This window comes from Rhinopithecus bieti, unplaced genomic scaffold (assembly GCF_001698545.2).
Source record: "Rhinopithecus bieti isolate Rb0 unplaced genomic scaffold, ASM169854v2 scaffold_36008, whole genome shotgun sequence".
In the NCBI taxonomy this organism is placed as follows: domain Eukaryota; kingdom Metazoa; phylum Chordata; class Mammalia; order Primates; family Cercopithecidae; genus Rhinopithecus; species Rhinopithecus bieti.
The window spans coordinates 3822632-3848660 of NW_016816204.1; the positions used below are offsets into that span (position 1 = coordinate 3822632).

The window sequence follows — 26029 nt, forward strand, 5'->3', positions numbered from 1 at the left end:
GAGAACTCCAGAAATACACTCCATGAGGAGATCACCCCCAAGACACAAAATTATCAGATTCGCCAAGGTTGAAATGAAAGAAAAAATGTTAAGGGCAGCCAGAGAGAAAGGCCAGGTCACCCACCAACGGAAAACTGTCAGACTAACAGTGGACCTCTCAACACAAACCCTGCCAGCCAGAAGAGATGGAGGCCAAAACTCAACGTTCTTAAAGAAAAGAAATTCTAACCCAGAATTTCATATCCAGCCAAACTAAGCTTCCTAAGCAAAGCAGAAATAAGATCCTTTAAAGACAAGCAAATGCTGAGGGAATTCATTACCACCAGACCTGCCTTGCAAGAGCTCCTGAAGAAAGCACTAAATGTGGAAAGGAAAAACCATTACCAGCCACTAAAAAACACACCAAAGTACACAAACCAGTGTAAAATGGAAGCCTATTCCTTTACCCACCCACTTCTTTTTAGTCCTGCCAAGCCATCCCGTTTCATTGTTAGATTGCGACTTACAAAGTTACAAGGAATTTACAGCTAAGACCTCATCTTCTAGCAGCTGTATTAACTCACACTTCACCAAAAGAACCACTGCAGTCTATAGAACCTTACATTCTAAAACAAGTGCCATTTGAGGTTTGGAATATTTTTATTTCTGGTCATTCAATATCAGCTGCCTTCATCATCATTCAGCTTAAAATCCCAATAAGTTCCCCCAGAACCCCCCAATACCCCTTGAAACTACAAGCACAAAAAGGGTTACAGCCCCTAGTAACAAAATTTTCAACCCACGGATTATTGCACCCATGCAACTCACCTTGCAACACTCCCATTTTAGCTGTAAAGAAACCAGATGTCCTCTCTCCAGTCCGTGCCTCCAAGATGACAAAGAAAAGGAACAACAGTCTCGCCAAAAAGTACCACAGCCACATGCAGCCTATTTGCTGCATGAACTGTGCCTGATGCGTGCCCAAGGACAAGTCTATTAAGAAATCTGTCATTCGAAACATAATGGAGCCCGCAGCAGTCGGGGACATTTCTGAAGCAAGCGTCTTCAATGCCTATGTGCTTTCCAAGCAGTATGTGAAGCAACATTACTGTGTGAGTTGTGCAATTCACAGCAAAGTAGTCCGAAATCAATCTCGTGAAGGCTGCAAGGACCCAACACCCCCACCCTGATTTAGACCTGTAGGTGCTGCCCCATGACCCCCACCAAACCCCATGTAAGGAGCTGAGTCCTTAAAGACTGAAGACAGACTATTCTCCGGAGAAAACTAAAATGGAAATTGTACTTAAAAAAAAATGGCTCCTAATGACTAGTACAGGACCTTAGAATTGTTAATGAAGCTGTTATTCCTATTCATCCTATTGCCCCAAACCCTTACACTCTTTTTGGACAAATTCTCTCCATCACAGCTTGGTTTACTGTACTTGATCTTAAGGATGCCTTTTTCTGCTTTCCTGTATACCCAGACAGCCAATTTTTGTTTGCTTTTGAATAGCAAGACTCAGATACTCAACTAGCTCAAAGTTAACTTAGACAATTCTGTCCCAGGGATTCAGAGATAGCCCCACCATTTTGGATAGGCCCTAGCTAAAACACTGTCTACCCTGCAGTTTCTCCCAGGTAGCAGTCTACTCCAGTATGTGGATGACCTGCTAATCTGTAGTCCTAACAAGGTTGTTTTAGACCAAAATACAATATTAGTACTAAATAAACTTGTTGACTGTGGCTACAGAGTATCTCCTTCTAAGGTACGAATATCCACACAAAGGGTTCAATTTTGGGTCTTATTTTAACCTTGAGTACAAAGAGCATCTCAAGCATTTGTAAAAATCTTATCTTAAACGTGACAACTCCAGAAATAAACAACAGCTTTGATCCTTTTTGGGTATGGCCAGGTTTTACAGAATATGGATTCCTTCCTTTGGATTAATAGCAAAATCTTTATGTGAATCCCTCAAGGGAACTGAGGAGCAACCTCTGTCCTAGACTAATGTTATGAAGCACGCTCTAAACACTTAAAACCGGGCTTTAATCTTAGCCCCAGCCTTAGCCCTAGCAGATCTGACTAGGCCTTTATTTTTGTATGTACACGAATGAAGGGGAATCGCTTTGGGAGTCTTAGCCCAAGATCTAGGGCCCTTTAAGTGCCCTATAGCATATTTTTTGAAAACTTTAGACCTAGTATCCCAGAAAGGTCATTCCCCATCACCCCAGCCTAAGAGCATTAGCAACAGTGGCCCTCTTAGTCCAAGAAGCCTCAAAAATATATTACCTGCCCCACCTGGGCTCTCATGACTTTGCAGCACTGCTAATAATTATTTAAGCCCTTTTCAAACTTCAGCCCTATCCCTTCTTAATAATTCTCTTCATTATGGTGATTGTACTCTGGCAACAATAGCTCATACCCAAATCAGTGTCTTGAACATAACTTCCAATTCAGAATTCCATTCTGGAAGATAAAGGGCCCTAGGACTTAGTGTGGCCAGAATTGTGGGAGCTATTGCAACTTTCACCCTTTTACTTACCATGAAATCTCAATATGGGAACTTACCACCTCCCTTGAAATAGCCTTAGCAGAAACTGACACAAGTCTATCAGCACTAGAAAAGTCTTTACACTCACTGGCAGGAAAGGGTTTAATAATAGATAAACTCTAGATTACCCCCTAGCTGAACAAGGAGGAGTCAGTGCTGTCATCAAGAAAACCTGTTACACCTACATTAATGCATCTGCAAAAGTGGAAACTAAGGTCCAAGAAATTTTCAAACAAGCCAAATGGCTGCACACACTTTCCCAAAGTAACCAAGACTAGGCTAAAACCTCTACTGACTGGTTTCCAAAAATCACTTGGCTTCTCCCATTCCTGGGACCTTTATTCTTTGTCATTCTTCTTTTAAAATTTTGTCCCTGACTTTTTAAGTTAAACTTTTTGAGTTTAACTTATATCTCATTAACTTTATATCTTTCAGATTACAACAATTTCACCTATAGATGACTATGTAATCCCAATCCCGGCCTCCTGATGGTATCTGACCTTCCCCACCTCTTCATGAATGAGTTTTCCATGACCCTTCATTCCCTTCATTCCCTTCATGACAGAGAGCAAGGAAGGGAAAAACATAACCTATACCTTCAATGCTCCCTTTCGGTAGGGATTAGCCAGATGGACTCAATGCCCCTTTTCACTGTGGCATTTTCCCTTTCTTGAGACCCCAGTAGGCAGCAGGTAGACACGAGCATGGGGGAATATAGAGGGTCAAATATTTGACCAAAATATTTGTCAGGGGAAAAATGAGGAAAGCAAAAGTTGCCTGGTGAGCTTTGAGCAGGCCCCAGAGACAAAAAAAAACTCCTTATTTGAGGAATGTAGAAGTATAGTGAAAGAAGTGAAGACCACCCGGTGAGCATCAAACAGTCTATTCGGAGGCAAACTCCTAATCTAGGAAATTTAGAAATAATTAAACTTCCCTAGTACCTAAAGTCGTCATCTGGTTCCAGGTCTCTTTCAAAAAAAAATTGTAAGTAAATAGAAATTCTACACGTCTCCAGAATGCCATGCCAAAACTCACTGTGCAACCCTTCCTGACATTAGGGCACCAAAATGTCAACACATGTAATCATTTATCATGACCTACGTGGCTAATATTGTCCAAATGACCCTTAAACTCCCACCTTAAGGTCCATAAATGCTCCTAAGGAAAATCCACCTTGATGTGCTCAGTCCTCTCTTGCTGAGGTGCCCCATTGCACTCCTCTGCAGCATTCTTTCTTTGTAATCAAACTTGCCTTTTTCAAATCAATACTGCTGTCGGTAAATTCTTAACAGCCCGTAAGTCAACCACTTCCTGATGTAGGGGCTCTGACACCTCACCCAGCACAAATCTGCTGTAAAAAAATGATTAGAGGAAGTTCTCTAAACAGAAAGGAAACAATAATAGAAGAAAGTCTGGAACATAAGGAAGGAAGAGCCCAGGAAGTAAAAATATGGGTAAATACAGTGGACTTTCTTTCTCTTAAGATTTCTAAATTGTGTTTGACAGTTGAAGCAAAACTTACAACACTACTTGATATGGCTCTAAATGTATGTAGAGGAAATATTTGAAACAATTATCAACAAAGGGAGATAAAGGAACATAAAGGGAAGTGAGCTTATGTACCTTACATGAACTGGTAAAACAAGGATATCAGTAGACTGTGATACATTTTATATATATATATATCTAATATAATGTATAATAAAATACCTACAGCAGCCACTAAAAAACCATACAGAGATACACTGGAAAACATTGTAAATAAATCAAAATGGAATTCTTAATAGAATGTCCAAGAAACCCACAGTGAGACAGGAAAAAGAAAAAAAGAACATAAATTGGTAGAGCGGATTTTAAAACTTGATACAACTCTATGCAGTCTGTAAGAAACTCATTTCAAATATGATGACACAGGAACATTGAATGTAAAATGATGAAAAAAGATAAATCATGCAATCATTAATTAAAGGAAGGGAGTGGCTAAATTAATATCAGATAAAGTAGACTTCAGAGCAAAGAAAATGACAGAGACACAGAGGATATTATATAATAATAAAAGCACCAGTCTATCAAGAAGATCTAGCAATCCTAAATGTATGTGCACCTAAGAGCAGAGTCATAAAATGTGTGAAGAAACTGACAGAACTGAAAAGAGAAATAGACAAATTCACAATTATAGTTGGAAGCCTCAATAACCCTCTCAACAATTTATAGAACTAGACAAAAAATTAGCAAGAATATACAAGAACTCAACAACAATTTTAACCAATAGACTAACATTTATAGAACCCTTCACCCAATAACAGCAGAATACACATTCTTTTATAGTGCCCATAGAATGTACACTGACATAGACCACATCCTGAGCTACAAAACAAACCTCAACACTTTTAAATAATTAAAATAATATAGAGTACCTTCCCCAAGTATAATTGAATCAATGTTGAAATCAATAGCACAAAGATAACAGGAGGGTGGGCATGGTGGTTCATGTTTATAATCCCAGCACTTTGGGAGGCCAAGGTGGGTGGATCACTTGAGCTCAGGAGTTCAAGACCAGCCTGGGCAACAGGGCAAGACCCCATCTCTACAAAAAATACAAAAATTAGCCAAGCATGGTGATGTACACCTGTAGTCCCAGCTACTTGGGAAGCTGAGGTGGGAGGATCACTTGAGCCTGGGAGGTCAAGGCTGCAGTTAGCTGTAATTCCACCACTTAACTACAGCCTGGGTGACAGAGTGAGACCCTGTCACATTTTAAAAAATAAATAAATGAAAAAGATAACAGGGAAATCTGCAAACATTTGGAAATTAACACGCTTCTTTAAAAAAATTCATGTTGGTCAAAGACGAAGTTTCAAGGGAAATTTTTAAAATACATAATAATTGAATGAAAATGGAGACATAGCACATCAAGATTTGTGGGTGACTGCTAAAGTATGCTGGGAGGAACATTTATAGCACTAAATGCATATATTAGAAAAGAGGAGGCCGGGCACGATGGCTTATGCTTGTAATCCCAGCACTTTGGGAGGCCAAGGCAGGTGGATCACGAGGTCAGGAGTTCAAGACCAGCCTGGCCAAGATGGTCAAACCCCGTCTCTATTAAAAATACAAAAAAAATAGCTGGACGTGGTGGCAGGCACCTGTAATCCCAGCTACTAGGGAGGCTGAGGCAGAGAATTGTTTGAACCTGGGAAGCAGAGGTTGCAGTGAGCCTAGATTACACCACTGCACTCCAGCCTGGGTGACAGATCAAGACTCCATCCCCCCCCAAAAAAAAGAAAGAGAGAAAAGTGTCCAACCAATCATCTAAGCATCCCCCTCACAAACCTGTAAAAAACAGTGCAAAATAAATCCAAAACAAGCAGCACAATGAAATAATGAAGATAAGAGCAGAAATTCATGAAATTGAAAACAGAAAAAAAATAGGAAAAATATCAATAAAAAAAAGAGCTGGTTCTTTGAAAACATCAATAAAATTGGCAAACTTCTATCTAGCAAGACTGGCAAGAAAAGGGAGAGAAAGAAATCACAAATTAATAGTATCAGGAATGAAATAAAGGTGTGACTACATATTCTACAGATATCAAAAGGATAATATGAGAATATTACAAAACAACTCTACACAAATAAATTTTACAACATAAGAGAAACTGGCCAACTCCTTGAAAAAACAAACTATTATAATCACCCAATTTGAAATAGATCTCTTGAATAGTCCCATAACTGTTAAGAAAATTAAATCTTCAATTTTAAAACATCCAAAAAATAAATCTCCAGGCCCAGGTAGTTTCACTGGAGAAATCCAGCAAACATTTAAAGAAAAATTAACATCAATTTTACACGATCTCTTCCAGAAAATGGAAAAGGAGGTAACACTTCCCAATTCATTTTATGAAATTAGTGTTATCCTGATGATACACAAACCACAGAAAGACAGTACAAAAAGGAAACTACAGATAAATATTCATCATAAATATAGGTGCAATAATCCTTAACAAAATATTTTCAAGTAGAATCCAGCAATATATAAAAAGAATTATACACCATGAGCAAGTGGGGCTTATTCCAGGGATACAAGGCTAGTTCAATATTTGAAAAATAAATGTGCTGACAAGCAAAAGAAGAAAAATCACATGATCATATTAGTTGATGCAGAAAAAAAGCATTTGATAAAATTCAACACCCATTTATGACAAAAACGCTCAGAGAAATGGGAATAGAGAGGGACTTTTTTAACCTGATAAAGAGTATATATAAAAAACCTACAGGTGACATTATATTTAATGGTTAAAGACTCTGTGTTTATTTCCTAAGATTAGGAACAAGGTAAGGATGTGCACTCTCACCACTGTTATTCAACTTAGTATTGGAAGTTCTAGACAGTGTAGTAAAACAAGAGAAGAGAAAAAAAGAGAAGAGAAGGGAAGGGAAGAGAAGAAAAGAGAAGAGAAGAGAAGAGAAGGCATATATATTGGAAAGAAAGAAAGAAAGAAAACTGTCCGTATTTGCAGATGATATGATATTATTATCTATGCAGAAAATTCCAGAGAATCTACAACATATCTCCAGAAACTAACAAGCGAGTTCAGCAAGGTTGAAGGATACAAACTAACATACAAAAATTAATAGTGTTTCTATATACTAGCAATGCACATATGGACATCAAAATTTAAAATATCATACTATTTACAGTTCCTTTAAAAAAAAACTGAAATAGGTGAAAATCTAACAAAACATGTCCAGGGCTTTTATGCTGAAAACTATAAAATGCTGATTAAATTAATCGAGGAAGATTTAAATAAATGGAGAGACATACCATGTTCATGGACTGGAAGACTCAACATGGTAAAGACGTCCATTCTCCCCAAATAGATACAGAAGTTTAACCTGATTCCTATAAAATCTAAACAAAAGTTTGTAGATGTCAATAAGATTATTCTAAAATTTGCATGGAAAGACAAAGGAACTAGAATATCCAAGACAATCTTAAAAAACGAAGCCGGAAGTCTTATACCACTTATATAGACATCAAGATGTATTTAAAGCTACAGTAATTAAGAGAATATAGTGTTGGCACAATGGTAGATGGAAAGTCCAGAGACAGGCCCACACATATATGAATACTTGAATTTTGATAAAGATGGTACTGCAGAGATAAGGACAATGTTTTAAGTAATGGTACTGGGTTGAATGGATATTTATATGGAAAAAATATATATAAATTTTGACCCCTATCTTACACCAAACACAAAAATCAATTTCATATTGATTGTAGATCTAAACGTGAACAGCAAAACAGTAAATCTTCAGAAAATAATAAAAGAGAATTATCTTCATAACCTTGGGTAGGCAAAGATCTCTTAAGACACAAAACCCACTAACCATTAAGGACAAAATTGATAAATTGGGTTATGTTAAAATTAGGAATTATTTTTTCAAAAGACTGCATGTAGACACAGACAAGCAAGACACAAAGGAGAGAATATATTTGCAACACAAATAACTAAAGATTTCTCTAATCATTAATTTCCCCATCTATAGGATTACAGGAGGTAATATATCTAAGAGGTTGGCACAGTGCCTGGCACATAGGGAGTGTTCCATGAAGTTTATATTGCTTCTGCTGTAACTGAGTCATCCAGGCCAAGGACTGTACCTCAAAGCACTCCCAGGCTGACAGATCTCTCTCCAGTTTTTGACACTCTACAAAGAAGTCAGAAGAGTTTCCTCAGCTCTTCTTTTACAAACCAGTGTTGAAGACATTTCCTGAGGAACACTTTCATCCCCCCCCAGCTGCAATCCCTATGCAGACTCCCATGCTAGATTGTAAATAACATAGTTGAAGCATTACAAGGCACCAGTGGGGAGGATGAGAGTGGGTTTTCATCTCAGATGAGTCAGCTCACGTGGTGGGAAATGCCCCAAGAGTGCTGAAAGCAGGAGGGAAGAGTGGCTTGTCATGGGGAAGAAAGCCTCTCTTCTCCCAAATGCTATATCATCTATCTTCACAGCTGCCAGGATGCCCAGAAGTATGAACAGGGGGTTTTCAGTATGATTTCAAAAGACTCACTTTGTTCCTGCAGAGACAGGCCCAGAAAAAGCCAGGGAACATCCTGACCTGCAGAAGGATGAGTGGGCATTTGGAGTAGGCCAAGACCCAGAGGCCAGCCCTCAGGGGGCCACCATAGTGGTATGAATCCCCACCCCTTAGCCAGAGAGGCAGAACTTTTGAAGGGCTTGGGTTTGCCTCTAGCTACCCACCTTCCTTTTCTTGCTCCCCAGAGAAAAGACACAGAGTCTGGAAGCCTCAGAGCACCAGTATGAAGCCAGGGGTGCTGACAGCAAAGGCCCTGGGAAAAGCCCACCCCATCATTCTGAGGGACAGCACCCGGCACTATCTGCAAGCCTTCCCATAGTTTACAGAGCCTGTCTACACCCTTCCCAGCATCTGATCGAGTTACTGCCCTGTCGGCCAAGAACTATCCTTACCCCCATTTGACAGGTGTCCAAGTTGAGCCTCAGAGAAATAAAGTGAACTATCCAAGATAGTTCTCAGATGAAGGTCTCATCCCACTACCACCATCAAGTTACCGATAATAATGATGATTCTTATCCTTTTTGAGCATCTCTTGTGTGCCAGACATATGACTAAGGGCTTCACCTCCATTAGTTTGTCTTCAGAACAACCACAGAAGTAGGCGAGTATATCCCATTTTATAGACCCAGAGAAGGCAATAATAGTAAGAAATTATACTTGGGGCAGATACTGTTTGAAACACTTTAATATTTATCAACTCACTTAATGTTCTCAAACATCCTGTGAGAATAAGTGCAGTATCATCATCTCCATTTTAGAGATGTGGGAACTAAGGCTCAGAGAAGGCAGGTGCATTGTCTGAGGCCTCACAACTAGGAAGTAGCAGAATAGGGACTCGAAGCAAGGATTCTTCCCACTATTTTGCATCTGTGGCATTCCAGGTGATTTACCCAAAGTGACAGGTCTATGGGATGTTGAAATCTGATTAGAACACCTGTCCAAATGAAAGCCCAGAATCTTCCCACCCAGCTATCATGCAGAGAGAGGGACTGGGGTCCCTCTGGGTAACATGGTTTGTCACCTTTTCTCCTTCTAAGAGCCACCCCCCCCAGAGAATGAGCCCCCAGAACCAGGATGCACATAAGCTGACCCCTGTGTGGTGGGAGCAGGCCAGGTAGGGCTGACAAAGCTGGGACGCAGCCCACCAACGGCCCTCTGCCAGTGTTCCGCCTCCGTCCGCTGCTCGCTGGCTAAAACCAGCCCCAGACTCTCCTTCTCTCCCTTTGCCCCCATTGAAAGTGTTGGATGGGAAGCAGCGACGAAGTCAGGAGGGACAGAAGGTCCTCAGCCCTTGTCTACCCTTCCAGGAGGGGGAGACTGGTGAGGGGTGTGGTAGAGGGGTGCTGGGCAGAGGTTCTGGAGTTGTGGGAAAGGGGTAACCTAGCAACCACTGAGGTCACTGTCACAAAGCAGGCAGACTTGCACACAGAACCCACAGCCTTCCCCTCAATTTGTCCCCTTGTTCCTTCCTGCTGGGACAGCAGGGCTTCTCACACACATGCTGTAGCGGGCACTGCCTTGGTGAGTCCAGGGACCTCTTGGGAGAGGAGATGGACACTGGAGAGCCCAGAAGGGCAGAGGTAGAAAGGGAAGTTCTGTGGCTGGATTGGTGGGAGCCCTCAGGCCCCTCTGCCTGGCCAGCTGGAGCCCCAGGGACAGACAGCAGGGACAGAAAGCTCTGGACAAGGCAGGCTTGGCCTACTAGAGTCCCTGTCGGCCTCTCTACAGCTGCTGTGGGTTATGACCCCCGATGGCTTATTAGATCAATTTAATGGATCATATCGAACATTTAAGAAATGAAACCAAAAATGGGGTAAAAATATCAGTGTGCATCATATGTAGTACTGATAAATATTGCTTCAGGATATTATTGTTTTAGTTTCACACACACATACAAACCCGTGTGTGAATTGGGTCATGACATAAAGAATTCCTTACTGTCATTACAGCCAAACACATTTGCAAGTCTCTGTTCTAAAGAGTACTTTTTCCCACAGGCAGGAGGATTTGGGGCTTCCAGATACCCTGTTCTCAAGATTGTAGCATCTAAGTACTCTAGAGCCTAGTCCCTGACATCAAGGATGTCTGAAGCTTCCTTTTAAGGAGAGAAAAGATCAGCAAACTGTGAGTCAGACTGCCTGGGCTCTGGTTCTTTCTGTGTGACCTCAGCAAGTCTCCCCTGTTTCCTCCATCTCAGACAACACCAACTCATCCCACTACCTGACGAAGGCTGGCATTGGGAGATCTCTGGGGTCCCTTGCAGATTCTGTGACTCTGAGGGTTAATTCTCAGAATGCACTGATGTCCTGTCCCAACCCCATCCCTAGCACTTTGGCTAGATATATATATTCAGGTCCAGAGATTTAATCACAATTCTTGGTTTTGACACCTATCATCTTTCATCTATGTCATTTAATTAGTTTACTTAATAATATAATAAACACAAGCAAATACACCACCCAAACCAAGAACAAGAACATCACCACTAACATATCTCCTTACATGCGCTTCTCCTGCACACCTCCCCTCCCCGCCTTCCCTTGGAAATAACCACTGTGTGAATTTCGTGCTTAGCATTTCCTTGTTTGATGCTGTTGTTGCTATTTTATCGCATGTTCTTGATCATTTTGCTTTGCTTTTAAATTTTTATTTTTAGAAAGGATCTCAGGCTATGTGGTCCTCTGGAACTTGTGGTCCTCCAGAACACACATAAACTAAACCACTTATGAAAGAGAAATAATATGTTTTTAAACACATCATTTATACAGTTTAGTAGTTACTTTATATTATCCACACATTATATATAGTGGATGACAACAATTGTGTTGTTTCAAATGCATATATCTTGTTATACTGTAGCCTATTAATAGTAATTAATAAAAAGCAAATTGAGTTAATAGGATTGCATAAATATAACATCCCAAAACCAAGAACTGTAAGGTTTCTCATACTGATTATAAGATTCATTCATGTTGTTACATGTAGCTGTGGCTCATTTATGGCTCATTTATTTTCATAGCAATAAAGTATCCCACTGTCTGAATGCACCACAGCTTACTTATCCATTCTTCTGCCATCAGACATTTGGGTTGCCACTAGGTTTTTGCTATTTTGAACGGTGTTTGTATGAATATTCTTACAAGTAGCCCCTGTGGTACGTCTGTGAGAATTTCTCTTATACCTGGGAAAGAAATTGCTGAGTGATACAGCATGCAAATGCTCAATTTTATAAGATATTACCATTTCTCTCTCCAAAGTGCCTGTTCCTGTTTACACTTCCACCGCCAGTTCGTGAGAGTTCCTGTTCTGCATCTTCAACACTAGTATTAAGTGCACTGGCCTTTAGTCTGTTAGAAAGCATACAATGGCTACAGATGTTCAATTGGCTGAATATCCACTGATGAGGTGAGGCTCCAAATGCCCACCCTGCTGACTGAGGAGGGCTTGGGGTAGGGCAGGGTGGAAGACAAAGGTGGCCTTGGGGGATCTCAACAGATTAGGAGTCCAAGAGAGGTGGTTCTTACTGAACTGCTGCTGCCAGTCAGCCAGACCCCCCAGTGGATCCTCAGGCCCAAGTTAGCCCAGGTAATGGGCTTTGCCCCTCCTGGGCAGGGGCCAGAAGCACTGAGCAGAGGAGTTCCAGGGGTTCTCAGCAGGTGATTTCCTCTGTCACTTGGGAGTAGAAGAGGACAGCTAACTGCAACTTTCAGAGAAGGTTTGCTTTGTTTCTTTAAGCCCCAGATCCCTTAGAGGCGAATGGAGAATGGATCAGGAAACTCAGGGGCCAGGTCAGTGGAGTCCTCAGAGGGTCCGGGGGCAGCACACCTTGCCTAGCACATCCAGAGTCCATCTGTACTCCAAAAGGACTCCCTTCAGCCAGGGCCACCGTGAGAAGGGCATACAGACAGCGATCAGGCAGGTGGTTCCAGCAGGCCTCTGGTGGAGAGTGGGCCACCTTTGCTGATGTTGACCTTCCTCCAAGGGCAGATGCACAGCGTTCTCAGGAAGGGGAGGGGTGGGGGTAGAGGACAGAGGACCTGAGCTGGCTTGTCTCCAGCAAAGCAAAATAGAGCTTGAAGCTTCCCTCAGCGTCACAGCCCCAGTAGCTGCTGCATCATCTCTTCCTTTCCTAGGAGGGACCCCCATGGGAACAGAACTCGCTGGTCTGATCTGGCCTAAGCTTCAGCTCTGGCTTCTGGACGCTGAGTCTGAGCCAAGGCCGCTCCTGAATGCATGCGGGAGGATGGCAGCCTATAGCTGGCCTCTGGGCTATCCATAGCCTGGCTTGGGGCAGGCCCTTGCTGGGACCAGCCCCATCCCCAGGGATGTATATAAGGTGACTTTGCTCCATCCTGGGTATTTTGATGAGTAGGTGGGTCTGCAGCTTCTCTTTCTGGTTTCAGATATGGTCTCTGGGAAAAAACTGGGGTGCTGGAAGAGTCTAAGTTCCCTCAAATGGATGCTAGCTCCCTGATAAGGAAGACTAATCAGGACAGGATTGTACCAGTTGGGAAAGGACTCTGGGGGAGGCCTAGCTTGGTGCTATGGGGGTGGTGGTGAAACCCAGGAAACCAGATTTCAGAGCTCCTCAGGAAGGGGCCTGTCATAAGCACTGAGCTCTGAGCCCAGGTGGGCCCACTGCCAGAGGAGGCTCCATTAGCTTCTCCTGAAACCCCCTCCTTCAGTCCAAAGGCTAAGCTGAAACCCGAGAAGAAGTCAGGACGCAAGCCAAGGAGCGCTGGGGACAGTGGGCCACAGAAAGAACTGGTGATCCCAGGGATTGTGGATTTCGAGCGGATCCGCCAGGCATTGAGGACCCCCAAGCCCCAAACTCCTAGCACCTACTGCTTTGGACGCCTCAGTCACCACTCCTTCTTCTCCCGGCACCACCCACACCCTCAGCATGTGACCCACATCCAAGGTAGGGCCCAGCTGGTTGGGGTGGGAGCAGAGGGAGTATCACAAATTGGTCTTGAGAACTGGGAAGGAAGAATTGATGGCAGAGCCCACTTCCAGGCTGGGGCCCAGAGAGGATAGGGGCCAGGATCCCAGGGCTACCAAGAACCCAGCCAGGACTGCACTTGGTGGGCAGGAGAGAAGCCCTCCAAGGGTGGGTGACAGGTTCCCTACAGGATTCCCCTGACTGCTGGGTTCTCCCATTTTACAAATCAGAGAAAGGGGTAAGTTCTGTCCTGGAGCAGTGCTCTGTTCTCTAAGTCCTCTAACTTAGGCCATGTCAGCCACTCAGCCACCCAGCCAGCCATCAAATATTTCTTGAGTGTGAACTATGGGCTAGGCACTTTTTTAGGCCTTGGGGATACAACAGTGAACAAGACAGACATGGTGGCCGCCCCCCTGGACTGACCTCCAGTGGGGAGGGATGGGAGATGGGGAAGGTGTCAAGTGCCCAGGCTGCAGTGGGAAGATTGCTGTTTTTAAAAGGTGGTCACAGAAGACATGGCCATTAACATGACGTTTGAGTGAAGGACTACATAGGAACTGTGCACACAGCAGGGGGAAGGATGTCTCAGGCAGGTATATCAGCAAAAACAAAGGCCGGAAGGCAAGAGTGCTCCCACTCTGTTGGAGCAGCAGCAAGGAAGCAGAAGCTGGTCTGGCTGGAGTAAAGCAGGAGAGGAGAACAGAGAAGGCATCAGGGAGACAGTGGGCCCAAGTCAGCTATGCATCTGGGCCACTACTGTCACCATTAAGCCACCTTCCTGAATCAGCTGGAGCCCTTGGAAGGCTGAGAGCACGGAAGTGAGATGTTTTAGCAAGGTCATCCTGGCCTCTGTCTTAACTGTGGCTTGGACCAGGGGCTAGAAGTGGAAGACTCCATGGCTCTATCCTGGAGATATGTGGAAGGTAAAGTCAGTAGGACTCGGTGATTGATTAAAAGCGGAGTGAGAGGAAGAGAAGAGGCAAGACCGACTTAGATTTTTGGCCTGAGCATCTGGGAAACTGGAGTGCATTGACTGAGACAGGGAAATCAGCGGAAGGGCCACTGCAGGCTTCGAGGGAGTCAGGGGTTTGGTCTTGGATGTGGGAGGTGGGTGACGTGAGATGCTTTCTAGACCTTCAGGTGGAGGTGCAGGGGAACAGTCGGATCTGGTGTTCAGGGCAGAGACACAGATGTGAGAGCCATTCGAGAGGGGGTGTTTTAAGTGGTGGGCCTGGGTAGGATCACCAAGGAGTCCATGTAGGTACAGGAGAGAAAAACCTGGGGACAGGTCCCTGGGGACCCCAAGATTAAGAGGTTGAGAAGATGAGAAGTCAGCAGAGGAGATGAGGAGAGGTAGTGAGCCAGAACAAGAGTGAGGGGTCCTGGCACCAAAAGGGAAGTGTTTCAGGGAGGGGAGAGCAGCCCTGCTAGGTCCTCACCAGGCCGGTCTTCAAGCCTCACTATCAATACTGATATAATAATCACCCAGGGTTAGCCAGAAGGGTCCTCACGTGTAAACGGCCCCCACTACCTCCAGGCCACCCTGCATGCAGCCTTGCACAGGCTGACTGATAGCAGTTTTCTGTAGAGGGTGTGGCTCAATCTCTTTCCCTGTGATGTGAGCCCGGGCCTTGCCCATCACGAACTGTGACTTAATGCCCTTGCCCCAGCATTCTCATATTTAAGCTGCCTACCTACCCCTGTGTACTCACATCAGCAGTTTGTTGCACTGTCATAGGAAATCAGAAGATCCTCGGGACTAGGGGCCCAGGAAGCCTAAGTTCTTGTCTCACCTCTGCCCAACTCACAGTGTGGCCCTGAACAGGCCCTTCCCCTGTCCATTCTAAGTTCCCCCTGTGGGTGAGGTGGTCTCTGGTCTAGGTGGTTGCAAGGCCCTCCCAGCTCTGATAATCTATCAGCCTGTGGTTACTGGAAGAGGTGGAGCTGGAATCACCCTGCCCTTCAGCCTCTTCCCAGCCTCCTGGAGCTCTTAAGGTCCACCTAAACCTCCCTTCCCACAGCCTCTAACCCTTTGCAGATCTCACCGGGAAGCCTGTTTGTGTCGTCAGGGACTCTCCAGCCCCCTTGCCTGAGTCGACTATCTTTTCCGGCTGTCAAATGGGGATGCCAACCATCTCTGCCCCCATTGGAGACCCACAGTCTAATCGGAACCCCCAGCTTTCTTCTGGTGGGTACTTGGACCATACCTCCCTCTACCCTGGGGCTCATGCCTCTCCCCAAGGCTGCCTCCCTTGGGTGGGTGCCCAGAAGGAAAGGGCCATCGCTCTTAGGTGAGTGAGGTCTGTTGGGGGAACCCACTTTTTCTCCCCTTTCCTTGGACAGCCTAATCTCTGCATTACTCCCCACCCAGCAAGTCCTAGCCAGCAGAAATGCACCCCTGCTTGGATTTGAGGTGCTTGAGGAGTAATAACATGCAGAGGGCAAGCAGATGTTGAGCCTGCAGTCATGTGACTGGCAGCTGTAGGCCAGAATGCTATAGGAAATATTTAGTAACTGGTGTGCTCAGGCCTTGGCCAACCAGAACGATCAGCCACAGTGCTGGCTTGGCGTTCCAGAGGTCTCCACTCTGCCCAGCGTTATCCTTTCCTTGACTGAGGTGCTGGAAGCCAGTTTGGTGGGGACAGGGGAGAGATCCTGGAGAAGGGACTGGGACTGCCGGTGCAGGGCAGACAGACTTGGAAGGCTGGCTGCGGCTCTCTTTGCCACCCTCTCCAGGAATTAGTTCGATTTCTTAGTAACAGGCCCATTCGTATCTCCTCAGCTTCAGTCTTGGCCTCAGGAACCTAAAAGAGACCAAACTAGATGAAACCATGTGCATCTTGGCACAGGTAACCAAATGTTCTCCAGCATCCTCTAGAAATGCACAGGCTAGGACATCAACATCAGCCCTTGCTAGAAGGAAAGCAACGCCCCACCCCCGCACCCCACCCACTGCCACAACCACCACCCATGGTGTGAATCCAGAGCCTTCTCCCTCCAGGGCACTGCCTGCCCCTTTCCCTTTAAGATCCAGGCAGGGAGGCCAGGAAGGAGAGCAGACTCCTCTACCAAGGCCTGGTGGCACAGGGAGGGGAGGAGGGCCCCTGACTTCAGTTGGCAGGACCTTGTCCCCTCCTCCAGAAGCCTGGAAGAAGGAGTTGAAGGACCTGGCTTCCCGGGTGGCCTTCTTCACCAAGGAGGATGAGCTGAAGAAGAAAGAGGTGGGTGCGGAACACAGGAGCTAGTCTGGGAAGAGGTGAAACAGATCCTTCTCTGAATAAGGAGATCCCTCCCGAGTCAGTTCAGCCTACCAGAGGTGGGGTAGAGGGGACTGATTCTTACAAACATCGGGGGAAAGGTCACAGTGAGGGAGAGAGCACACCTAGGTGGAGAAATCCAAGCAGGGGTTTTAGGACAGGCAGCACTTGGGGGCCTGCGATATCTAAGTGAGATGTTCACAAGGGGACTGAGGAGTTCCAAGCAGAGGCACCTAGCTCAGCAGCTCAAAAGCTGGCAAACTCAGGGCATCATCAGAAACCAGGCTATAAGTGGGCAGCAATGGGAAAGGTGGCAGGGGGGTGGGTGCAGACTTTGAATGTAGGGAGGAGCAGCTTGTTCTTAATCTCCAAACTTTTTCGTATCTAATCACATAAGGAGCAGAGAATCTCAGAAGGTTTTCAAACATGGTAGGGGTGACTCCGTGGGTGCCATTTGATGATAAAACAGTAAACTCACCTGAGAGGCAGCTCAAAGGTGACTGGAATTGCTCTTATGACAGTCTGCTCCTGCCCCTTGTCTTGGGCAACCAGAGTGGGCAGGCAGAGGCCCGGCTTCTCATTCCTGCTCACAGCTAACTCACTGTGGCACTCAGGACAACTCAGCTAAGCTGTCTGCGTCTCTGTTTTCCTATCTTTAAAATGGGGGGAAGGATACTACCAGTCTTAACTAGAATTGCAAGAGCAGGAGGCCCCAGGCCCCAGGCCTCTCTGGGACAGACCTGGGGGCAGCTGAGCTGGAATTAAGGTAGGCGGTGGGCCCTTGCTGCAGGATGCTGTTTTCAAATCTCTGATGGCTATGGGGAGGAGCAGCAGGGAGGATCTGCCTGGGAGGAAGAATGAGAACCACCTGCAGGCGTCCAGCGATCGACCCTCCCTTACTGAGTTCAGGAGGAAGAGTTTTTGCTAGTTTGAGCATGATAGCTGAGAGTGGAAGGGCTGGCTGCCAGAGAGTGGGCTGGGGATGCCCAAGGAGGGGGTCTAAGGCAGGTGGCAGGGAGTGAGTGGCAGAGCTGGATGATACCCTAGGACCCTGGCAATGCTGTGATGCTGGGATATGGGGGGCAAAATGCCCTGGGGATTGTGACCCGGCATCCTGCTCCTCTCTTCTCCTCGGCCCTCTTCCTCCCCTCTTGCTGACTGCCTGGAGTCTCTGGCCACTTTTGTCCCAGCAGGAGGAGGAGGAGGAGGAGCCTCTGCGGGAGCAGGGCGCAAAGTACTCAGCGGAGACTGGGAGGCTCATCCCCGCTTCCACTCGGGCTGTCGGCCGCCGCAGATCCCACCAGGGCCAGCAGAGTCAGTCTTCCAGCAGAGATGAGGGAGTCCAGGCCTTCCTCCTTCAGGATCAGGAGCTGCTGGTGAGGACCCAGTTCTGCTCCCAGGCTCCTGGCTCTCCATATTAGGAGTCCTACAAACCGCTTTAGGGCACGGCCCCTCCCAGGGATACTGATGCCTAGGACCGTTAAGACCAGAAAACTCCAGCCTTGGGGAGCCAGCAGCCAGGGCTACGACCCCCTGCTGCCTCTAGGTTTCCATGTGAGTCCTTGCCCCTCCCTGGGCCCTAGTTCTGTGATCTATCCACTGGAAGCATGAACGCATTGCTATCGAGGGTCCCTTCCTGCTGTGGCATTTGCTGAATTAGTGAAGGGAGCTGCAATGGTGGGTTGAAGAAGGAGGTCCTGCCCACCACAGCAGGCCACACCCCACAGCCTGGACGGCTAGGCCCAGCCTAGTGTCCACACTCAGAGAGGGGCCTGGCTTGCGCTTCAGTGAGCACAGAGCCCACCATGCTCATGTTTCCCCAGCAAGGCCTGAGATGAGTCCATGCCTCATCCCGGTGGGTGAAGGCATCAGAGGTCCCTGTGAAAATGCATGGATGTCCTCCAAGAAAGGCCAGAGGTAGAGCCAGCATCCTGCCACCTTCCTTGTGACCAGTGCTGTCAGGCACACACTCCCTCTGAAACTTTGCCACAGTGCAGCCAAGTGGATAGAGCAGACAGGGCCTGGCACCCCCATGCCATGGATGGGGAGGCTGAGGCCCTGCCAAGTGATAGTCCATGGGCCAGGTCCCCTGAGGCGGAGCAGCATAGCCAGGACTAAGGTGCTTTCTCCACCATAGGGCAGCCTCACCTCACCTGGAATTAGGTTCTCGGGTCCTGTGGGGAGGGGGCACAGGGCAGGTAAGTTGGATACGGAGAATGGAGAAGGGCCCAGGGGCAGGTCAGGGTGGGTTAGCACGGCGGGTGGGCATCTGGGGATGAGGGTGGGCCCCTAAGCAGACAGAGGCCTGGGGAGAGGCCCAGCCCAGATTCCACTCTGCTGAGGATGAGGCTGACCTGCTGGGAACCAACAGGCCCCTCCAGGTCCTGGGATGACTGACCGCCAAGAGCTGAGGGGGCCTCACTTCCCTAGGACTCCAGGGCTTCCACCTTTCACCTCGGGCCCCAACTCCAGCCTGCCATAGCTACAGCCACCAGCAGCAGTCTGGCCTAGGGAGCCCCCATAGCCCATCTGAGACAGAGCTGGATCTTTTCCTGATGCTAACTGACTGGGGAACGCAGGGGAAAATGAGCCCAGAGGTAGCAAGATGTCAAAGGCTGAGGATGCAGCAAGGAGCCAAGCATGCCCACAGCTCTGCAGGAGGGAACCCGGTGCTGAGCAGTTTGCAGAAATGGCATGTGCTGCCCCTCAGGCTGCACTCTGGGCTTCCCCCACCCCTTTTCCAACATACCCAGACTCTGGGACTTTTGGTGTGTGGCATACCTTGGGGTTCCTGAAATCCCCACACCAAGGCCCTGGGCATGTGGGATTTGGTGTGTCTCTGAGGAGCTGACTGGCCAGCTCTGACCTTGGGCTTCCCAGTGAGGGGCCCTAGAGAATAACCAGCCAAGCAGGCTTCAGGGATGTGGGGTCCACAGAGCCTTCCGCTGAGGCTGCGTTCTACCACCAGCTTCCTGCTAGCATCCCCTCTCAGGGCCTCGGACTCTCCACCTGTCCAGCAGGAAGGTTAAGAATCTTCCTCCCGGACTGTCGTGAGAGAAAGCCCTCTGTTAAGTGCAAAGGCCAATGTGGAGGAAAGGCATGGACTTCGTGGGAGCAAGTTTAGCCCAGCAGACACCTCTGAGAGCCCACTTTGGGGGAAGGGTCCCCTTGGTGCCCTCCAAACCTACATGTGCCTGTACTCTGTGCCTGTACTCCTGGCTGGAATGTGCTGGCCTCCTGCCCACAGGTCCTGGAGCTCCTGTGTCAGATCCTGGAAACAGACTCCCTAAGCGCAATCCAGTTCTGGCTGCTCTACGCTCCGCCCAAGGGTGAGGACACAGCCCTGCAGTGCTCTCTCAGTGGAGGCTGCCAAGGTCCTGCCCTTGATCTCTGGTTCTGCAGTACTCAAATGTCACTCAGCTCCCACCCTGGAGGGGGCCTTCCACGGAGGCTTCTCTGGTTGGTTAGCCCCAAAGTAAACCTTCCCAGCTGGACAGCATCTCTGCTTCCTCCTCCCCAGTTCCTCAGCAGGATTTCCTTACCCTTGCTCCTTACCTCAGCTCCTCTTTCACACTGACCCCAGGCCTAGACACCGGGGAGGAAAAAATCCAAAGACTGTACTTAGCAGACACAGCCCCTCACACATTGCAGTGGGAGACCCACACATACAGGGGCAAGTGTACACACATAGGGCTACACATGTGTATACACATAAACACATGAATACACACATGGACACACTGGGACAGTGGGTGGGGGGTGCATCTGAGTAGAAGGGTGAGGAGTGATGAGAACCAGGAAGCTAACTGGAGAAGACTTCCTGGACAGGAGAGTGAAGGAGAAGAAGGAGGAGGAAAGCACGTCCCCAGTAGACTTCCCAGCATGGGCCTGGGGATATGGTGGGCAGGAGGGCCGGGCCAGCTAGGGCCGAGCACAAGGCATACACATCCTTATGTGGCAGGACAGGGATGTGAAAGGGCTAGGGGCTCTGCACACATGGGCCAGGAGAGAAGGGGGAGCTCTCCTGAGGAGACCCGAGGGCAGAAGGTGGGATGCTTAGAGAAAGCTGCCCTGGATGGAGGCCCTGCTTCTGGCCCCACCACAGGGGCAGGAAGGGGGCTGGGGGCTGAGGACTCTGCCCCCGGGTTGTGCTTTCAGAAAAAGACCTTGCTCTGGGACTCCTGCAGACAGCAGTGGCTCAGCTCCTTCCCCAGCCCCTAGTCTCCATCCCTACAGAAAAGCTCCTAAACCAGCTCCAAGATGTGCACCAACCTCCTCAAGAGAAGCAAGAGCCACCCTGCAGGTGGGCCCCCACCCCGCCCCCGCCCTTCTGCAGCCTTCTGTCCTCCCAGGTGAGGCCAGTGGGACCTGGAGAAGGGAGCCTGGTGCTGGCCAGGGCCTGGGTTGACTGAGTCTGTCCTGGAGGCAGAGGCTCAGCCCCTCCCCCAGGGATCTTCTAGTGCTACCCAAGCCACTTCAAGGCCGACACAGCCAGGAGCAGCCCCCAAACTGCCAGGGGTGGGGAGACCCCGAGGGGGCCACCAGTGTCAGTTTTAACCAGCTGGGCTGGTCTAGCCACATCTAGCCCTTCAGAAGCTCTTTGGTCTATGGGAAGACATGAGTGGAGACAAAACGCTAACGGAAGGCAGTGCTTTTATACTAGTACTAAGTGCCGTGGTGGCTGGAAGAGAAAGATTAATTACAAACTGGGGTAGGCCTCACAAAGCAGGTGAGTGGAGCCTGAGAGTCAACAAGGCCACACGGAGCAGCAATAAGTTTGCCTGACACCGCTGGGTGTTCCACGGTTTTCTAGTCCATCCAACAACCCACTGAGGCAGTATTAGCTCCATTTTACAGATGGGAAAACTGAGGCTCAGGAACAATAGAATGGCCTTCCCAAAGTAACCTGACTGGTGAGCACAAGGGCTGGGATTCAGACTCGAACCCGACTGACTCCCAAGGCCAGCAGCACTCAGAGTCGCCCTGGGAGCTTGTTAAAAATGCAGACCCCTAAAGATTCTAACGTAGCAGGCCAGGGTGAAGCAGGGTGGCCTGTATTTTCAACAGTCACCTGAGTGCTTCCAACAGTTTGGGAAAAACTGATAGTAGGGGTAGGATTTGATTGAGCAAATGAAAGCGTGGGAAAAGGTCATCCTGGGAAGTGGGACCAGCCAGGGCGAAGGCATGGAAGTCAAGAAGGTATACAATTGGGGAATGCCAAGTTTGGGGTGTCTGGAGCATGGGTGGGCTTGCTGAGAAGAAGCAAGGGTAGGGGTGAACTGAGGTTTCTTGAAGGCATGGGTTCTTGCGTGGCCTTGGACTTGGTGTTCCCTTCCACTCTGAGAGAGCAGAGGAGGAACGGCATAGTGAGGAAGACAGGCTCCACTGTGACCTCGGGCAAACCACCTCCCAGCTGCGATCGTCAGCTTCATCCATCTCTCAAAAGAAGCCCCTCCCAGAGTTGTAGGGAGGGAAAATAACATCAGGCACATAAAGAGGCAGGGAGAGATGTAAAGCCCAATACAAGACAGAAGAGCATCTTTCATACTTTTAATTCATTTGAGACGCAGGGTTCTTGTCTTGCCCACTCAAAGGGAAGTCCACAAGGAAAGCAGTGGAGCAAGTGAGTGAGGGCTAGGGGAAGGGCTGGTGCAGAGTCCATGCCTTGTCGCTCCAGGGACAGGTGGGCCTTGCTTCCCAGTGGAACTAACTGCAGACAGCAGGGCCGCAGTAGTCTGGGTCTGGCCTGGGGTGACACAGGAAGGCCACCTGGGTGCTAGCCACGGACAGATGTTTTCTGGTCCTCCAGGAGGGGTGACTCTTGCCTCTCCCTGGAGCAGACAGCTGACTGCACCTGCACCACCTCCCCACCTTCCTGTCTCCCCTGCCACCTGTGGGGTCAGGTTTCCAGCATGACCTTCCCAGCCCCTTCTTTGTATTTGGTCACAGTCAATCCCCGAAGAAAACGAAGATGTCACCTTTTTCAAAAAGTGAAAAACCAGGTAAGATTCCAAGTAGTGGGTCATTCGGGGGGTCACCAAGGCCCACTCTGGCTGGATTTCTCAGGGGATTCCAGTCAACTTGGAGATGAGTCCCTGCCCAAGGAAGCTGCTCATTTCATCTATTCATTCACTTATTCATATTCATTCATTAACAAATATTTATTGAGCACCCACGATGTGCTGAGCTCTGGGGATCATTGAAGAAGAATTCAGACAAGTTCCTGCTGTCACGGAACTTATATCCCAGCAAGGAGGAATACAGACAACAAATTAAAACACCTGGGGAGGAGTGGCGACAGATACTGTAAGGAGAATAACAGGGCTCTGTGGTCAGTAGTGAGACAGACTGGCAGGTGGGGAGAGGGCTCCTAGAGCTGAACAGCAGGAAAGATACAGCTCTACCCAAGTCTAGGAAGAACCAACCAGCAAAGCTCCCACCTCTTGGTGTGCTGGTGGAAAAGCAAGCAGACCATGGTGGCTGGGGCCTTCTGGGTGAGGGACAGTGGTAAGGAAGGGATGAGACAGGTGGGAGGAGCTGGCCCGCGGTAAAGGCCAGGTGTGTGCATGGGTGCATAAGGGTTATGAGCAGGGTGCGCTTGCCCCCTCTGGCTACTGTGTGCAGCATGGACTATGGGGGACAAGAATAGGTGAGGGAGACCAGGAGAGGCTGCTGCAGTCATCCCAGTGCCTTAGACTAGAGTGGAGGGCGGGGGTGGCAGCAGGCTGGAGGGGAGAGAAGAGGAAACACATCCTCAATGTATATTATTCTCCCTGTTTAGACCATCAAGAGTCCAGAGTGCCTGGCAGAGGGGCACAGAGTAGGTATCTCATTGATATTTGTTACTTGGATGTTGAAAAGAGAGGTTGGATTCCATTCGCTCCATTCCTCTCAGGTTGGATTCCCTCCTCAGTCACTAGCAGAGCTGAGAGCAGAAGCTGGGCATGACTCAGGCCTTCCCCCTCAGCACTCACACATCCACACATCCACACATCTACCTGCAGCTCCCAGGTGGGGGCCCCACCTTCCTGGTCCTCTCCTGCCTGCTGTCTCTCCTCCCACTAGAGTACATTGGAGAAGCTCAAGTCCTCCGGATGCATTCAAGCCAGAACACAGAGGAGAAGACATCGAAGCCGAGGGCAGAGAGCTGAGGGACCCTAACACCTTCCCCTGCCTTGCTCAAGAGCAGCCCTAAGGGTTCAGGGGTGTTTCTGTCTCCACCACCTTCATAGCAGTACCTGATTCCCTACCATGAAAAGTCTACTGAATAAAACCTGTCTTCCCTGGGAAAGGACAGTTCTGCTCTCCTAGCAGTGGGAGGCCTGTGCTTGGGGTCACCGATTCCAGGAGAGAGCTGGGCTACACGGAACCATCCCCACTCCCCACTCCCATGGGAAAGCCCGAGTGCTACCTCCACTTGGGGCTTCCCTGGTTCTTTTATGTTCTAGAGAACTGAAGGGCAGATGGCAGTTGGGGCACCCTGAGAAAGGGGCTCTGCCCCTCCTGGAGCTAAGACACATAGGACTCTGGGTAGGATAGAGCAGAGGTCGGGGAACATGCAGGCCTCCTTAGAATGATCACTGTTGCCAATTACTGAGTTTCTGTTTTTGTGTGTGCTGGCCACAGAGGCAGCGACTTAGGTAAAAGCTGGTGATGAGCACATATGTGCTTTATATGCAGTACATATCTACACACATGCAGGTCAAACTTGTCCAAAGTCCTGCAGTTTACTAGTGGCAGAGTCAGGATCCAAAGCCTGGATGTCTGGCTCCAGAATCCCTGCTCCTAAAAACTGCATTCTGCCTGGGTGCGGTGGCTCACGCCTATAATCCCAGGACTTTGGGAGGCTGAGGTGGGCGGATCACCTGAGGTCAGCAGTTCAAGACAAACCCGACCAACATGGCGAAACACCATCTCTACTAAAAATACAAAAGGTATCCAGGCATGGTAGTGGGTGCCTGTAATCCCAGCTACTCAGGAGGCTGAGGCAGGAGAATCACTTGAACCTGAGTGACAAAGGTTGCAGTGAGCCAAGATCATGCCAGTGCACTCCAGCTTCGGCAACAGAGCAAGACTCCGCCTCTGAATTCAAAACAAAACAGAACTGTATTCTACTGCCTTACCCATCCTAGCCAAAAGCTGTGGTTACATTTCTGAAATCATAAGATCTAGAAAAGACTCTCTGGGAAGTCCAAATGTCTTCCATGACATTTCTGCAAATTCCCTGGAAAATTGGGGTGGGAGGAGGCATTGAGGATTTACAAGGTCATGGTCCCCTGTGGCTCTGAGCTGCTATTTTACTGGCTTAGATCATGAAGTAAGTGGACTTAGTTACATGGATTGTGGCTCCATTCTATTCTTGCAACACTACCCTACCTTACATTCACTCAGATGGATTCCATACCTCTGGGTTTTCCCAAATACTCCATTCACACAAAACTTTTCTGTGCAGCAGGCTTCAGTCAAGATTAGTGGATGGATAGGGATTTGCTGTTAAGTAAACAGCTTCATGTTCAACATTAAGCCACCTTGTTTTTAAAGGCCCTCGCCCCTCTTCCACCGGGGTTGTCTCCCCAGTGGCAGTGCATGTAAGAATGTTGTGGCCATGTTCAGGAGAGTCTCTAGCCCCTGCTCCCTAAGGTGCTCCCTGTCCTCTTGGGTATCCAAGTGATTTCTCATTGGGGTCAGGATGCCATGGCCACTTCCTGGTCACTCCTAAGTTTTCTGTGTCTCCAGGCCCTGGAAGTTCTCTTCTCCCTTTCCCCTGATTCTCTCCCTGAAGTATGGAGACAGATTTTCCCTTTCATCTTTTCTCTGAAGGCTCTAGGTCCTTCTTGGGACCCCGTCTCCTTAGCCATGGAGGTAGCCCTTGTTCTTGGCTGTCCAGGAATGTGAAACCTAGCACTGTCCAACCAGAATCCCCTATCCCTTCGCACAGTGAAGCAACCTCATTGTCTAGGGTGATTCCTAAGGTTTGTTGTCTCACAGACAAGGAAATCAAGGACACGGACACACAGAGAATGAGGTTAAGAGTGGAAGTTTTAATAGGTGAAAGGAAGAGAAGAGCACTCTGCTGCAGACAGGGGTCCCAGAGAAATGGGTTGCTGGGTCCATGGTGAAATGCAGGGGGGTTTATAGATGAGGTTGAGGAGGCAGTGTCTTATTTACACAGAGTGGGAAAGATTGGTTGGACCAT

General features: G+C 48.1%; 1 protein-coding gene and 1 pseudogene across 9 annotated transcripts; both read left to right on the top strand.

The window, feature by feature from the left end:
* Positions 1–872: 872 nt before the first annotated feature.
* On the top strand, positions 873–1217 carry LOC108516896 (putative 40S ribosomal protein S26-like 1; annotated as a pseudogene).
* Positions 1218–10038: 8821 nt separating this feature from the next.
* TBATA (thymus, brain and testes associated) lies at positions 10039–24119 on the top strand. 9 transcript variants are annotated; one of them, XM_017854657.1, is made up of 13 exons: positions 10039–10155; positions 10632–10758; positions 11892–12039; positions 12350–12422; positions 13320–13555; positions 15615–15764; positions 16718–16797; positions 18024–18209; positions 20081–20162; positions 20992–21136; positions 22783–22835; positions 23615–23653; positions 23899–24113. In XM_017854657.1, the coding sequence occupies exons 4-13, from the start codon at positions 12391–12393 to the stop codon at positions 23982–23984; spliced, it is 1089 nt and encodes a 362-aa protein (XP_017710146.1). In that variant the 5' UTR covers positions 10039–10155; positions 10632–10758; positions 11892–12039; positions 12350–12390; the 3' UTR covers positions 23985–24113. The 9 variants fall into 9 exon arrangements, with proteins under 9 accessions (XP_017710146.1, XP_017710145.1, XP_017710141.1 ...); XM_017854656.1 differs by having other exon boundaries at positions 12370–12422; XM_017854652.1 differs by lacking the exon at positions 23615–23653 and having other exon boundaries at positions 12370–12549; positions 16721–16797; positions 18027–18209; positions 23899–24119.
* Positions 24120–26029: the final 1910 nt, after the last annotated feature.

Coding starts and splice junctions, on each gene's coding strand:
- TBATA (XM_017854652.1), top strand. CDS start 11,999: ATGGCTACAGATGTTCAATTGGCTGAATATCCACTGATGAG. Junction 20,163..20,991: donor GCTCTACGCTCCGCCCAAGG/GTGAGGACACAG, acceptor TTGTGCTTTCAG/AAAAAGACCTTGCTCTGGGA. Junction 22,836..23,898: donor TTCAAAAAGTGAAAAACCAG/GTAAGATTCCAA, acceptor TCCTCCCACTAG/AGTACATTGGAGAAGCTCAA.